Genomic DNA, 14657 nt, shown 5'->3' on the forward strand with positions numbered 1-14657 from the left:
ATGTATTCAACACTTTCCTACTGCTGTTACATCATGTTAAAAGAGGTGTCATACTGTTGACTGAGGCTCCTGATAATACATTTTAAATGGCCTCTCCAGTATCTGTGGTATTCAGACATCATCACTCCACACCTCCACATTTTAGAGACGGGAACCTGTCATTGGTCTATGTGCCTGAGTGACAGCTTGCCCTGCAATAAAGAGACTGTATGGTTTCATCAGGTCCCACCACTCTGGCAAATGCTGACCTTTCACTTCCTGACACAGCAGTTGTATTTAACACAGCCACGTGCCCCTGGCGACCTCACACACACGCACACACACACACACACAAAGATATAGACAGACACACAACGGTGGCTTTGTGTTGGTTTCAAAACTAACTCTGAACGTGAACACACTGAAAAGGAGCTCAAAGCAAACACATGCTACATGCAAACACATGCATAGAGCTGTGCACACATTGGAGTTTTCCAGTGGTTAGAACAAAAACATGGCACTGGTGTCTAACTACAGGAAACACACATGCAATGCACAACATACAGAACTGTGCACACTTAGTTTTATCCACCAATAAGAGAGGAGACACAGAAACACAGAAAAACTCCCATGTGACATCAACTTTTTCTTTTATTTCAAAATATTCTCCCAACAGGATGAAACTCAGAGAAGCCCAGAGGGTCCAAAGCCAATAGAGCCGTCTAGAACAGAAGCACCACTCATTATTGCTATGTCACTCTGCTGCAGGACAAGGCGTTCGAGGGGTAGGGAGGGTGGGGGTGGAGGGGCAAAGTGAACAAAGTCAAACACAAAGACCCACAAACACATTCACTCCAGCACACATACAAAAGGAGCTATGTGAAACACAGTGGTGGTAATTCCAAAAAAGTAAGATTTTTAAAAAGCTGCAGATGTTCTCCATGGCGACTATGGACCTGGTCTCTTGTAGCTCTGCATCCACACGGCTGACACATCCACAAACCCTCAACTTTACCATCAGGGGGGATATTAAGCATCTGCTAATGAGTCAGAGTGCCCGATAATAGCGATCATCTTTTGTGAAGAAGAATAACTACAAATAGAGGCAGAGCTGGTTTAAAGATCATAACAGTCGAGTTTACGGCCCCCCTTCAGGCAAAACGAAGAACATCTGCAGCCATCTGATAAAACCACTTCATTCTGTCTTTCTGCGTCTTAGAGGCGTACTGTATAGCGATGCAGATTGGAGGAGGGAGGAGAATCGAGCAAAAACCATACTGCAGGGTGGAGGCGCTGAAAGGAGTGTGAACACATGGGGATGGGGCTGCTGGTTGTCCATCTCTACTATCACAAGTCTAAAAAAAATTCAGCATGGTACAAAAATCGTCAGTAAAAAAAGATGCTTTGCTGCCATGGAGTCAGAGGGGACGAGTCGGTGGACGCGTCCGTGTCTTTACGCCTTCTCCTCGGTGGCCTCCTCTGCTGCTTCAGTTACCTGGAGGGAGGAAGGGGAAGTAAAGGAGTCACACACGGGTCATGTCTCAAAGATAGTCTAACAGTATTACCCCTTATTCACCCCACAGGTAGATCCCACTGAGAATAGCCTCAAAAAGCCAACCCACAGCTTTCACTTGGCTTAGTTTGGCTCACCTGGCAAGTCCTCAGTGGGTGTAGACCAAATGCATTCTCCATGTAACTAAATCAGCCTTCAACCAGCTGGAAGATGAAAGGTGATCTTGCTCGATAACCTGAATGAATGTGGCACTCACTTGGCTGCACTTGGTTTTAGCTTGATGGGTCTGCTGCTGGAAGCATCTTTACTGGGTTATCTGAGTAATTTTGCATCACCCTGTGCTGCAGATCTGAAGTGGTTTGGGGTTTTACTTTGGCGCAAAGTAATCAAATAACTTGGTAAGACAAGAAACAAGGCAAATGTTTTCATAATAGGAAATCACAGCAACTGTTCTGTAAGCATTAAAATTTAACCTCAAATCTTCTCTGAATACACACAAGGAAAGAAATGGGTCAGTGGAGTGTCTGAGGCATACTTAAAGGAACGGATTGGAATTTTAGGAAGAACATTAATTCGCTTTCACTCTCATGTCTGTACGATAAATATAAAGCTAGAGCCAACAGCCTGTTAGCTTAGCAGGAGAAAGGGTGAAACAGCTGGCCTGGCTCTGTCCAAAGTTAACAAAATCCACCTATAAACACCTGCTAGCTTTGCAGTCTTTATGCTGAGCTAAGATAAGCTTACTTGGCAACCCTTTGACAACAAAAAAACCCCCAAGATTTCTCAATTACTGCTAGTGGTGACCAACTGTTGCATTTTTTTTTTTTTTTTTTTCAAATATCCACTTCTGGAAGTTGTGAAGATGCCCCCGTTACTGAGAAAGGAGAAACTTCTTAGACAGAAAGTAGTTCCACAGACCTCACTGTGAAAGTAGTTCACAGTGACGCCTGTGGAGCATAAACAGTGCCTCAAACATGGTTTCTGGAAAGACCCGCTGCCACTGAGTTTTTAAAGGGTCATTTCTCACTGATTTGAACATAGAAAAATTCCACTCGTCTATCTGAAAACCCTAAGTAAAAGAAACCCAAAGCTACACGACTAAATAACACTAGAAACTATGTTTGTGATTAGGCTGAATTTACTCTTAAATATGAGATTGAGACCAGCTTCAAGTTGTCAGCTCAAATAACCGTCAGTGAATATTTTCAGACTAAAATCAAGTGTGCACAAGATTGGCTTGTTTGACAGATACACTCTAGTACAGCACATGAGTGCACTCTCTGTCTTCACTACATTGCCCTAAAAAGATACTCACTGAAACCCATAACTCCTCTGGTATCAGCAGGAATCAACATTATCTCAACAAGGGAATCGAAATCCTGCTCTGTGTGTGTGTGCCCAATCTCACTGGAGTGAGCATCTCTTGTCTGTCTCCTCTGCACGGCCCCTGGTGGAGCCAGCTTCCACGTCACAACTCTGTGAGCAGCACCGAACCTTCCTGCCCGTGTGTAAAAAGTTGTCCTTGGCCCACTTCACTGCACACAGCAAGGAAACCACCAGACATCCTCACTTCTTCTCGTCGTCACTCTCTCACTGCACTCTCTTTCATTCTCTCTCTCTTGCCAATACACACAAGCACTGCAAAGCACACTGGGTACACGTTTGCTCGATTAATGTACAATTTCAGTGTAAGTTACTCTACATATTAGTGTCCAAAACACACCAAAGATGGATTAGAAACACTCGACCATACCCTTAACTCTGACTGTCTCACTCTGCCCTCTCACTGACATCAGGGAGGGAGCCGTGCTTCTGATGGATGACACACTGACAGACGGACGAGACACATAGATCTGTGTGTGTGTGTGTGTGTGTGTGTGTGTGTGTGTGTGTGTGTGTGTGTGATTATTAGTGATGTGGTTATGCAGTGGGTTATGGAGGGATATAAGTGTGGAGCATGCATATGTGTGTTCATGTTTAAACACAAATTGACAGAATAAGGGGATAAAGATTGTTATTTTCCTGTCTTTCTCAGACTGAACGTACATTTTCCTCTCTGAGATTTTTTTTTTCTTTTCAAATTTCCCTCCACATACCTCATTGGTCTTGGTCTCTCCGTTCTGGGCAGGGCCATCTTCCTTCTTTCCCTTAGGGCCAGGTTTCTTTGCCTTCACCCCCTTATCATCTGCCACCTTCTGCATGGAAAAGATTACAAGATCAAACATTGCATATAAACTTGATGATGGCAGACATTATCACATATGGAAAATGCTCTCTGCACAGTGATCTTTTGTATGTGTACAGCTCCTCATTTGGAATTGGATTCATTTTCACCCAAAAACATCCAGAATTTGTTAAAAGAAAGCAGCGAGCGAAGCTGATTCAACCCAAATTTGAACATCTGTAAGTAGGAGTTTAGTTTCCTGCTGCAAAATAACTGTTTTCTCTCATAACAGACAGGGAAGACAAAATGTTGATTATACTTAAAAGTAATAAAAATAAATGTAATCACTTAAATAAAAGTCGAAACTAGAAAATGTTGGTGCTGCAACATTTATCTATACTTTAATATTTAAAATCAATACCACTGAATTCCTAGATTGTTTGGATGGAAAATAGTGAGCCCTGGATACTGTCGGTGTAGCTGAAATATAATGTGTGAACTGCAACATGAGGAGTTCTGTGTTTGTTCTCCACATCCAGCCCTCTTGGTTAAGTACATAAACTAGTAGTGAGAGGCCACTGTATGCCTCAGACTGATCTCAAATTTATAGGGATATAAATAAATTATTGTAGGAGTAGCTGATCTGTGTGTGTGTGTGTGTGTGTGTGTGTGTGTGTGGGGGTGTGTGTATGCTTTACCTTGACGATGGCCTTCTTGGGCTTGGCCTCAGGCTTGGGTGGAGGAGCAGGTTTCTGCTGGTTACAGGAAAGCCAGTTAGGACTGACCAAGCTGACGTTATTTATAAGTGCATAGTAGTTGGAGAAATATTAGTTTATCTTTATTCCCCCTCCTCTCTACTCTTGCAGAGCCTTTTCAGTACTATTTATAATAATATTTCTTTATCCAGAAGAGCAGCTTAGAAACACGGCCCACAGGGGACTGGAATGTCCGCACTGGATCCCACTGTAAATGTTAATAATGATGAAGTACTTGTACTATATTTCCTGGGCAATGGGATCTGACAATATCCCTGCACTAAGTAGTTTTAAATATCTGCCTCTCCTAAATGTGAACTGACCTCAGACCACTGTGCAATGACTATATCAGATGGGAGTTTCAATTCTAGCCAGTCAGTGTGAGCAAGTTTGCTGCAGAGCTTTTTCCAGGCTGCTGAGTGTGTGGACCACGTTACCCTGAAGCCACGCACCACAGTAACACTGCTGTGAAATTAAATCATGTGATTCGTTCTCAGAATATCCCTGTTTTTCTGACACTCTGCACATGATAAATGAAAGACATAAGTTCCTTTTACACTGAGGCATGTGGGCGCCCATCAACTGCAACTACTGCTATGACCTACACTTCACAGAATTTGGAAAACACAAGAAAGAGGGACTATATTTTGTGTCATGCAGTCCAGGCAGTAGCCTATTAACAACATATTATTGCTGGTTTACAGTTAAAAGTCACACCTCATTATTTGAATGCAGAAGGCATTCGAAGGAAATATCACATCAAATCAGGAAACATGCAAAAGTTTACTGATACTGATGTTTCCTGAAAAGTGTCACATCAAAAGCTTCAAGAAGTAGGCTGACATTTTGGTAAAATATGCTTATTCTTTACTCTTTTTCTTCTCCTTCTGCTCCTCTCATGTCTGTCTGCTAAAAATGAAGCTACAGCTAAGTGACCATTAACTTAGTTAGCTTAGCATAAAAACTGGGAACATGGACAAACAGCTTAGTGACTTCCTGGGGTTCCCACAAGTCGCCGGCAAATTATTCCTTTTACACTTTGGTTTTTGTACAGATTAAACAAACCAGATGTGTTTATGTGTTTATTTTTACATTTGGACAGAGTGTGGCAAGCTATTTCCCTCCTGTCTTCAGTCTCTACTCTAAGCTAAGCTACCTGGCAGCTAGCTGGTAGCTGGTAGACTAGGGATGTGTATGATTAGTCTACTAAATACCACAGACTAGTAGGCACAAGAAATAGCATACTTGTCAGTTAAACTAATTATTAATATTTTATTAATGTCTAACACTTATTAACTGTTGCATCCAATATGTTACACAGCCACCTGCTACTAGCCTGGGGCCGCAGCACAGTTTGGCAGTATTTTGATCTAGAAAATGAAAATAAAGTTGTATGTAGACTGTGTCAGAATAAACTGGCGTATAGCCACTCCACCAAAGCATAACCACATTCAGCACAGGCATGTGGACGTTAAATTACAAGGTAAGAAGGCTGCTGGTGCTAGCACTGCTAACGTTAGCCACCCGCAGATGCTGTGATCCTGCTGAGTCTGGAAAGGTAACACAGCTCATCATGGCTATTTCGGCTATATATCTTTTAGACTTACTTTTAGATTGGTCAGCTAATCTACATTTAAAAATTCTGTTTGATTGACAGGGAAATAACAACAACCTTAATACAGACATGAGAGTGTTATCCATCTTCTCACCTAACGCTGCAGGAAGGAGAATAAGCGTACATCCCAAGATGTCAAACTATTCCTTTAAAGTGCACGTGCAAATGTAAAAACCCATGCAAAGAGTTAAAACGGATGAGTTCAACATGCAAATTACAACATGGATAAAAACACGTGGTCTGTATGGCAGAGCTGCGTGATCACCTGACGATACATTTTGTTGGATAATGTAATCGTGGATTCAATTTATTTTACCAGGATTTGGGGAAGAAGCTATTTGGTTGCAAACTGAACATTTGCCAACATTAATTAATAACTAATTATTAACTAATAAAAACGAATAATTAACTAATATTTTACACTCATTAACTCTTGTAAAATTAAATTGTAATTTGCACCTTTGTTATCATGCAGCCCTACACATCAACAAGGTGTTGCTACAGACCACACTGAGAATGGACAAAGACAACAGAGAAAAGACATGCATACCAAGCCAGACGCAAGGGGGAGTATTTTATGGAATTTGTAAAATGCACTAATCAAATCCATAAACTGGGTGAGGACTTTAGTCTGAGCTCTGGTAATATACCACTTATTATCTCACAAGTCTGAGGTGGGAGGAGGGGGAGGCAGCGAGAGGAAGGAGAGGACAGTGACAGAGGTGAAGACAGGGAGGGGAGAACAAAACTTACCGCTGACAATCTCTCCGACCTTCTGGTGGGCTACCGGAGCAAGGGATGATCAACAAGAGAGAGAGAGAGAGATGGAGAGATAGAGAGAGAGACAGTGACAGAGAGAGAGAGAGAGAGATATCAGTTGTACCTTTGCGACCTGATCTTGAGCTGATGTGCTTGGTGATTGCTGCAAGTGTCCTAATCATTAACCTGTCATGTGTCTATTGTCTCTCTCACTCACTCATACACACACACACACACACACACACACACACACACACACACTCTGTCAATACAAAAAAAACACAGCACACAAACACACGCCTGCACACCCACACACAGCGCACAAACACACCCAAAACATTTACCTCTTGTTTTGTGACTTTGGAGGCCTCCTTGCCCTCAGGACCTTCTGGAGACTGTAGTTAATAAAGCAACAAATAGAGAGACTGTTACCAGGGTGAGTGTGTACAGGAGCACACACACACACACACACACACAAGACCGCCTCCCACCCACACACACACCTGGAGCATGATATTACCCCTCTATTGTGAAGAGTTGATTTAGATTATGAAAATTGTATTTGGTTCATTAGGGTTTATTCGGTCCAGTTGTGAACATCATTAATGTAGTGAGCCAAGATTCAAAATAAAGTAATAATAAACAAATAATGCAAATCACTAAGCAGTATAAATTTGGAAAAAGGTAAAAAGTTCAGAAACAGATCAAAATGAAGTATGGAGGTTTGTATTTTTCAGAGAAATGTCTTATCTTTCGAACAGAAACACCACTAATGATATATAAATGTGTAATTTGAGCTGAAACAATCAGCTATTAACATAAAATTAATCTGCAACTATTTGGTAAACAATAAATCATTTAGGTTATTTTCATAGCAAAAATTCCTGAGCTCCCTTATTCTTTTATGCTGCTTGTTGGTGGTTTTCTTAGGCTTTTATGATGGATACTATTAAAAAAAGCAATTTGAAGACTTAAGCTTGGGCTGGGAATTTTTAACTGTTTTCTGACATTTCACAGACCAATTAATTAATCGACAGAGCAATTATTCCATAATGGTTACAGCCTGATACATAACGCTTTATAGATCACAAAACTTAGTTATGAGCTCCTGTGCATATAATAAAATCATATAAATAAACAAAAACTGCATAATATCAATATCAAACTTACTTCTGGCAGCATCCTGATCCTGATGTACTGATACATTGTCTGGTAGCATATTAGAATATTTTATTAGTGATATTTTAAGGATTTGAATAAATTTGTAGAGTTCTCAGGATCTAAAAGGTCTTAAATTTCATCATTCAAAATAGATTTTATATTTTCTGGATTGAAATATGATTTTGCATTTCTGCTTTCAATAACAGAAACAATGGAAAACTCTAAAGTTTCACCTGATTCAGTCACAATTTTTTTTTTTTTTAATCTTAGTTGGAAATCGCACATGTAATTGGAACTTCATATCATCTGATGCTGATACATGATGATGCCAGAGGCTCTGATTATCATTTTAATGGAGGCTTTTGGTTTACATGCCAAGAACTGGGGCCCCTAAAGAACGCTGGGATATAAACATGGATCCATTTAGACGCTGTTATTGACTAATAACACACAGTGAGGGCTGTCAGGCTTCCTTTAGATGATCATATCATGAACATGGTGGCTGCAGGTAGGTAAGGACAGTGCACAGGAGAGTCCTCCGCCGCTATAAAAAAGCATTGTTGGTTTAGCCTGCAGGTTGGCAATCGCATCATTTGCATGTGGGCGACCTCCGCCCCTAGAGGCCCCCCATTCTCTGTCCTCAAAGGCGAATCTGCGCAGACAATGGCAGTTTTTAGATGGTAGAAAAGCCAGTTTCCATGTATGCACTGATACAATGCTGTGGAGCTCGTCGTGCAATGTTGTTTAGACAGTGTCACTGCCTCTTTTAACACGGCGTCAATTGTCTCTGATCCCCTCTTTCTTTATTCCTTTCTCTTCATCTGGATATGGGTTTGTTCAATCGGCTTGGCGCCGACCATTCATCGCTACTGGAGAACTAAAATGAGACAGGGAGGTGGTGATCTTTTTTTTTTTCTATGAGATTACACATTATTCACAATCTATAAGTCTCGTATATACGTGAAACGCGCCAAGAAGAATTATCATCACGCACGTCTCCTACGGGATTTACGCATCCATCCATCCGGCGGCTCCGTCTGACTTTCACCAGTGCGCACAGTGGACAGGGAAGTGACAAATAAAACGACCACAAGAACGGCCATTGAGATGAACACGGGGACATTTACAGCGTAAAAAGATGAAATGTTGCTGATGAAATATCTCCCATACAAGCAACGACGTGTTAAATAAGCCCGAAAGGCTGCGGGCTAAAAGACGCTTCCTCAAACTTTGGCATCACCTCACCTGCCTCAACGTCGCCACAAAATCGCGCACCGCTATTTTCCTCAAATGCAAGAGCAGAAAAACTACAGTGAAGTGAGCTGGATGGCACAAACGACACTCACCTTTCTCTTCGGCATTTTACGCGTGAATTATTCTCCCCCAAGCGCTGGAAAATTGAGGTCAAGCCTGAAGGTCCAAGAGAGGTGAATATGAACTACCTCGAAATACAGGATCAATATCTAAGCACCTTCGATTATATGTTGATTATATGCACTCCCCAAAACTCTATACCTCCCACAGCCATTGGATAGAGGAGTCAAAATGCTCTCCTGTGCTGACTCCTGATTGGCTCATCTCGTCTCTATGTAAATAAGAGGGTCGCGGACATTGGTTGAGATTTATCAGAGGCTTCCTGTGATTGGCTCCGCGCTCTTTGTGCGCAGATCCCACCAGACTGCGATGGCTGAGAGGGAAAGTGGAGACGGGCCAATGAAAGCGAGGCCGACTCTCGGCGGATCTGGGTAATGTAGGATGAGAGACAGAGAATGTTGTAAATAAAACACAAAGGGCCAGAAAAAAAACGGGCACAAAGGCACAATGTCGCCCATAGACGAGCTCCAGAAAAGCATTGTGTCTTGTAGGGTTTCCCGGTGATAAAGCACTAGAGTAATCATACACCATGGTTGTGCACAGCAAACACCTTGTCACAGCAAAGGTACCAGTCCCTGTGGGAACATGATCCTGAGTAAAACAATACAATGGAAGCAGTTCAGTATAAATTAGACCTGTTAGTGCCTTCTGGACTCTCTGTGTGGGATTTCTTTCATGACTCTACACATTTTTGTGTGAGTGTTAAACAGTGTGAGACAGGTGTGTTTGCCATTTACCATTAGGCTGATACTAGGAGTGTTGTGATATTGACAATAACAGTGATATTCAAAAAATGAAATATTGATATTGTGTTAAAAATATGGATCATATTTTAGGACAAAATCCTCATGATAATATCATGATGGCTCAGCCTTGTGGATATTTTATTTATTGGTACATCTGGTTACCTTTTTGAAAATGTTCTTTTTTTACACTTTGTGCTGTTATGGTCACGAACACTCTCCACCTCCCTATACTTGTATTTGAGTCTAATTCATTTGCCAAAAAAGAGACAAAACACAGATTTTGTATAGATATCGTGATAGTGTCATTATCGGGAAATTATTTTTGTTAATCATGTAGTGAAAATCTGATACGGTGACAGACCTAGCTGATACCATTGGCCTTTAACATTTATGCCATTGCTCACTTTTTTCCCTCACCATTAAAATTTCTATAGTTCACTTTGTGGAACTCGCTGGAATCAGGTTTGTGTAAGATAACATGAGGCCATGAGGGACGCTGTGACACTAAAAACCGAGTCTGCAGCCGACAGCGGGCAAATGAATGAATATGACACATATAGGAAAAACTGCACCTTATGATACTGGCAATGAAATGTCGTGTAGATAGGTCACATCATGTTAAATGGTCAGTCCACTAAATATTGATAAGTATTGGTACAGATACTGATGCAGTAGTGTATATAGGACACACATTTATTTATTTATTTATTTTTTTATTTTACCAGGATATGTCTGTGTCCTGATGGGATGTTTACATGCTCAGGTTTTCCCTAAGGTCACAGCCTAGTTGACCTTCTCCTTAGTCCTTGAGCCCCTTTACACAGCCAAAGTGCCCCTGTCGTCAGCCAAAGGGAAGCCTGTTCCTCAGCCTAGATGTCCGCACAGGTCAAAGTGTCCTGCAGCTCAGCCGAATGGCCCCGTGAAAGGACGGCTCAGACTGGCCCCAAAGTCCTAAAAGTTCTTCAGTTTCTCTTCACTTCAGCCCTTGTGACCCTCTGAGTGCCACTGTCACTGTGAGGTGAGGGATATATTAATCCTAACCCTATGTGTATGTGCAGCCCATTTTTTTTAATGTCACCGCTTGCTCCACACAAAGTCTGTGCACATCACTGTTCTATATGTGTATATAACAATTATTGTCCAGTACAACATCACGTCTTTATCAGGTTAACACACAGAACCGCTGTCGAAATGGTTACGAACACAAGAGAGGATAGGATGCCAGTATGTCGGTTTAGTCATTCTCATCTGCTGTAGTTTAATTAAATCAGGACATTTAAATGATTAATGTTTCTCATCGCAGGGATATTCATGATAAAGGCCGGCCACTCTCTCAATGAACAGTTTAAATATTTTGTTTCTCCTCATGAAAGATGTTTTATTTTAAAACAGAAGTGAATCATACTCAGAATTAGTCCGATGGTATCACAGGTAACTGCTGCCACAACATAGTTTTTTATTTTATTTTGAAGTTATAAGTGAGATAATCAAACCCTGCCAGAAGAACTTAGCTCATTTTTAAAATTACAGTATAATAACACTCAGGGCCTTCACTTGTATGGTGATTAAATCCTTCGCAACAATGAGCATCCAGAACGTCTTCTACACAACAGCGGCTTTCACCATACTCCACAATGTTTACGTCTGTTCATTAGAGCACATATCTCGCCATTTTAAACACACAATGACCGTAAAACACATTCTACAAAGAAATATACAAAAGCTACCGCAACATTCTTGTGCAACATCACAACAGATGGAGAAAGATCTCTGACAAACAGAGACAGAGCTTTCCTGCCCAAACGAACAAACAAAACAACCCCTTCATGTCTACATGGCTGTGAATACGCAACTGTTTTAGAAGTCAAGCCAGAACACACAGGAGCAGGTAGCTTGATGCCTGCTCCACTGTTCCCACATAGATTCACACTGTCAGCTAAATGGACGGCAAAAACACAATGAGGAACACGTACGACACATACGTGCATAAAAGAAAAGGCACAAAAGGAATCTGCAGTGAAAAGAAATGGTCGCCCCAAAATTGAAATTGAAACGTATATTGTTTCAAACAACATTTATTGTGTGTGAAAAACTAACATTTTTTTTTTTTTTACTAAATGTCCTTTTGTGGTGTTTCATTTAGATTTTCCTGGTTGAGTATGTAAATCTGCTGACCTAATACATTTCTGTTGAACTTAAAGAGAGAGAGAGAGCACGGACATCTTTGAGCATTGAAACACATACAACCACAGAAACACGCCCAGTGGATCAATAAAACCCTGTAGATTGTGTCATCTTGAGATACACAACAGTTTACCTTTTAAAACTGTGCTACACTGTTTATTTGACAGAAAAAGGGAGTGAATTACACTTCTGAGTCAATAAGTTCCGGTCCTAATAACAAAGTCTACCACTCTAGATGTGCTGTGCTGTTGGCTGCTTGATGTAATAGGTCGAATTATTCACCGTGAGAATGTCATTTTTGTCATTTGGAGAAGATTAAATTCTCTCCTGATGGTGACGCTCTACGACATTAACTTGAGGGGGGACATAAATGTCTAAATTCATCATCAAACCACAAACATCAACCTGCTTGTGGTGCTAGACAAAGTGTCAGTCAGTGGGATTCATCCACTGGGGACCATGAATATCTGCACAACACATCATGGCAGTCCATCTGATATTTTTTGTGATATTTCAGTATGTATCAAAGCGGTGGACATGCTAGCTACCAGCATGGCAAAAAAATGTCCGTGTGTGATTTAAGCATGTGTGATGATGTGTGATGTAAAGGTGAGAACTACTTTCATTAAGGGAACCAACCAAACATACTGCCCTGTTTAAGCCATAATCAAAAAGCTCTTTGAGGATAAACATAACATATGGAATGGGATGGGTTCAATCAGATTTGTGTAATGTCAGTGAACCCACTTTTCTTATGTGTCACAGGTCTGCATCTCAGTTTGTGAGTATTCTCTGAACTGGGAAAAAGTATTAATAAGGGAGATGTTTGTATGTTAATGTGCATGTACACACATCTAATTGGCCAAATGGTGGTAAATTCTAATTATGGCTGGATGAAAATTTTCGTCCAGTGAAATAATGAGCCAGGAATTTTCTCTGGGGCCTTAGGTTTAAGGAGGTTGGGTTTCTTTGAATTGATTCTGCAAACTCATTTATGTGTTCATTACCCATCTATTCAACTGTAATGCCCTATTGTTTGGCCGTCTGTAAAGCTAGGAGTGGATATTAATGTAGAATTTCCCCAAGCCAGTGTTAGAACTCAAACTAGAGAATATGATCCCTCTGAAATGTCTCTTGAGGGGTAGAATAGATTTGAACACTGTTATGTTGTTGTGTTCTCGTGTTCAAAGCTCATAATAATATAATAAAGGACCATTCAGCACATAGAAGACCCACTTTCAAATCTCAACTCAAATGCAAAATAACTTTATTTATCCATTAGGAACTTAATTTGTGTGAAAACTTTAATGCATACATAACACACAGTCGGGCAGAGCAGACAACAAATAAGTACAGCTTAGTTAGTGTAAAGCAGTTTGAAATAGTAATTGTGCTTAAAATAGTCCATAGAAAAATAATAGTAGGTGAGTGGAGCGAGTAAGGTGAAGTAACCCAGATGTTTATGGATGTGGGCACAAAGCTTGACGTGATCTGCCAGGTCCTGAATATGAGTGACTTGTATCTGCAGCCTGAAGGTAGGTGTCTGTATTGGTTCTGAAGCGTGTGTGTTGTATCTGCAGCAAAGACAAGTTTACTTCACACTGAACAAAAATGATTTTTGAGTTTATTCTTGACCTTGGAAACAGCAGCTCCCCTCAAGGTGCTCCTATGAGCTGCTCTGGAGCTTTCAATCGTACCACATGATCTTCATCAGCAGGTGGAATCCTCTCACCTACGTCGGCTTCATAAAAAGTTGGAAACAGTCGATACAATAGTCTCACCTCAGTGTCCATTTATAAGCTGCTGTGGAGCTTTTGATCACAACTATAAATCAAGGTCATAAAAATAATTTAGCATTGCATTTATAGCAAATGAATAGGCTCTAATGGAGAAAACGAAAATGATGCATTCAGGCAATCAGCTGCAGTAAACTGATCCTTCTGTAGACGAGCATAGAGGCGTCTGTCAGAGGGTCAGAAATAGGCAGCGACATGACTGAGATGCCATCTTTCTTTCGAGCTCAGCAGCGAAGGGAGCCAGGCTCTGTGCGGACACTTGTACACAGGATGTGACTGACACCTTGTGGCCACTTTTTGTCTTTGTTTTTGCAGGGAGGCTGCTGCGCTGCACTGTCGCTGTTGTCATGTGTAAGAAGAGGAACAAAATTGCTGACGGAATTAGAGCAGCAGTGTCTTTGAACTGCACTATTTTTAGCGCAGTGTCCGGCTGAGCGCAAATTTCCTGTAAAAATGAACTTTTTTTTTAAATGTTTTTTTTGTTGTTGTTGTTGTTGTTCACTTATCATCATGAAAGCAAAAAATGAACCTGTCACATTGTAACCTGACTGACACCAAGATGTCAATTTGTAATAATGGACCTCCCCCCACCCCCACTCCTCCTCCTCCTC

General features: G+C 41.0%; 1 protein-coding gene across 9 annotated transcripts; it reads right to left on the reverse strand.

Annotated features, from left to right (window-relative positions):
* Nucleotides 1-612: 612 nt before the first annotated feature.
* On the reverse strand, nucleotides 613-9492 carry hmgn3 (high mobility group nucleosomal binding domain 3). Of its 9 annotated transcripts, none has more exons than XM_071478731.1 (7): nucleotides 9293-9477; nucleotides 7130-7180; nucleotides 6780-6809; nucleotides 4355-4411; nucleotides 3589-3687; nucleotides 3246-3345; nucleotides 613-1474 (listed from the first exon to the last, which is right to left on the reverse strand). In XM_071478731.1, the coding sequence occupies exons 1-7, from the start codon at nucleotides 9305-9307 to the stop codon at nucleotides 1467-1469; spliced, it is 360 nt and encodes a 119-aa protein (XP_071334832.1). In that variant the 5' UTR covers nucleotides 9308-9477; the 3' UTR covers nucleotides 613-1466. The 9 variants fall into 9 exon arrangements, with proteins under 9 accessions (XP_071334832.1, XP_071334833.1, XP_071334835.1 ...); XM_071478732.1 differs by having other exon boundaries at nucleotides 4355-4408; nucleotides 9293-9465; XM_071478727.1 differs by lacking the exon at nucleotides 613-1474 and adding an exon at nucleotides 1481-3130 and having other exon boundaries at nucleotides 9293-9491.
* Nucleotides 9493-14657: the final 5165 nt, after the last annotated feature.

Source organism: Trachinotus anak, unplaced genomic scaffold (assembly GCF_046630095.1).
Source record: "Trachinotus anak isolate AG129_WGS33_773 ecotype Australia unplaced genomic scaffold, CSIRO_AGI_Tana_v1 ptg000005l, whole genome shotgun sequence".
In the NCBI taxonomy this organism is placed as follows: Eukaryota; Metazoa; Chordata; class Actinopteri; order Carangiformes; family Carangidae; genus Trachinotus; species Trachinotus anak.